Here is a 1,968-nt window from a genome sequence, read left to right on the forward strand (position 1 = left end):
TGGCTCCCCAGTGGGTGGGCCCATGCCCTCCCAGACCCACTCTTGGCTCCCCAGTCATTTCCATGAAATCAAATAGATTAGGTCCTAATTCATTTATTTCAATTGAGTGATTTCCTTAGGAACTGTAACTCAGTAAAATCTTTGAAATTCTGTTTTATATTTTTGTTCATTAAACGTAGACAGTCGGGACTCTGCAGGACTATTACAACCTGTTGAAAACTATGCCAGTCAGACGGCTCAATAAAAACAGCCAGGGACGATTCATTTTCATAAAGTCAGTTATCATCGTTCTGTTGTCAAAGTACAGGTGTAGAGATATCAGGGAGAGCTTTGGGCCAGTGATGGTCACTGGTCGAGTCCCTGAGCAGGCAAGGTGGAAAAGTATTCCGTCCTGCCCTTGAGTTCAAGCCCAGCCAATCAGAATGAATGCAGTTATCCACCAACTGCTCCCTGAACGCCGATGTCGATTAAGGCAGCCACCTCTCTGATTGAGGCATTGGGTTAAATGCATTCAGTTGTACAATTGACTAGGCGTCCCTAAATTGTGAAGCTGCACTGCCCCCTACTGGCCCAACGGGTGTACTACATCCCCAAAAGGAGACAGGTCAGATGACATGGTCCCTTGAAAGATCTGAATTACCTCCAAGTCCTCTCTCCTTCTCAAAACCCATTGGATGAGGTCAGAGTGGTTTCTGGCTTTCTCCACCAATGGGTTGAGAGAGAATGAGTATGCAATTGAGCTCTCATTGATCCAAATATGGGAAGCATCTCAATTACATTTCCTTGCTTCCTTCTCAAAACCCTTTGGATGAAAAAAATAAAAAAAAAGGGGTCAGAGGTGAGGAATCAAGGAACTGCATTTGAGAGTCCGGTGTTCCCACGGGAACCAATCCCAGTCCGGTGTTCCCACGGGAACCCAATCCCAGTCCGGTGTTCCCACGGGAACCCAATCCCAGTCCGCTGAGAGGCATTGGTTAAATGCATTCAGTTGTACCAATTGACTAGGCGTCCCTAAATGTGAAGCTCACTGCCTCCTACTGGCCCAACGGGTTGTACTACATCTCCCAAAAGAGACAGGTCAGATGACATGGTCCCTTGAAAATCTGAATACCTCCAAGTCCTCTTCTCCTCTCAAAAACCATTGGATGAGTCAGAGTGTTTCTGCTTCTCCACCAATGGGGTTGAGGAGGAATGAGTATGGCAATTGAGCTCTCATTGACCAAAATTATGAAGCATCTCAATTACATTTCCTTACTTCCTTCTCAAACACCCTTTGGATGAAAAAAATAAAAAAAAAAGGTCAGAGGTGAGGAATCAAGGAACTGCATTGAGAGTCCGGTGTTCCCACGGAACCAATCCAGTCCGTGCCACGAACCCAATCCCAGCCCGTGTTCCCACGGGAACCCAATTCCCAGTCCGGTGTTCCCACGGAACCCCAAATCCCAGTCCGTGTTCCCACGGGGAACCCAATCCCAGTCCGGTTTCCCCACGGGAACCCAATCCCAGTCCGGTGTTCCCACGGGAACCCAATCCACAGTCCGGTTGTTCCCACGGGAACCCAATCCAGTCCGGTTCCCACGGAACCCAATCCCAGTCCCGTGTTTCCCACGAACCCAATCCCAGTCCGTGTGTTCAACCACGGAACCCAATCCCAGTCCGTGTTCCCACGGAACCCAATCCCAGTCCGGTGTTCCCACCGGGAACCAATCCCAGTCCGGTGTTCCCACGGGAACCCAATCCCAGCCGGTGTTCCCACGGGAACCCCAAGTCCCAGTCGGTTCCCACGGGAACCCAATCCCAGTCGGTTTCCCACGGGAACCACAATCCCAGTCCGGTTTCCCACGGAACCCAATCCCAGTCCGGTTTCCCACGGAACCCAATCCCAGTCCGGTGTTCCCACGGGAACCCCAATCCCAGTCCGGTTTCCCACGGGAACCCAATCCCAGTCCGGTTTCCCACGGAACCAAT

The 1,968-nt window shown here is 50.7% G+C and overlaps 1 protein-coding gene across 1 annotated transcript in view; it reads left to right on the plus strand.

The window, feature by feature from the left end:
- The window catches only part of LOC139026281 (uncharacterized), a 4,519-nt gene that overhangs the window by 1,738 nt on the left and 813 nt on the right, over positions 1–1,968 (plus strand). Inside the window, exon 3 of the mRNA XM_070441575.1 lies at positions 1,416–1,945. Coding sequence (XP_070297676.1) covers positions 1,416–1,945 — 530 coding nt within the window. The remainder of the gene's footprint in view (positions 1–1,415; positions 1,946–1,968) is intronic.

The sequence above is a fragment of the Salvelinus sp. IW2-2015 genome, unplaced genomic scaffold (assembly GCF_002910315.2).
Source record: "Salvelinus sp. IW2-2015 unplaced genomic scaffold, ASM291031v2 Un_scaffold4294, whole genome shotgun sequence".
NCBI classification, from domain to species: domain Eukaryota; kingdom Metazoa; phylum Chordata; class Actinopteri; order Salmoniformes; family Salmonidae; genus Salvelinus; species Salvelinus sp. IW2-2015.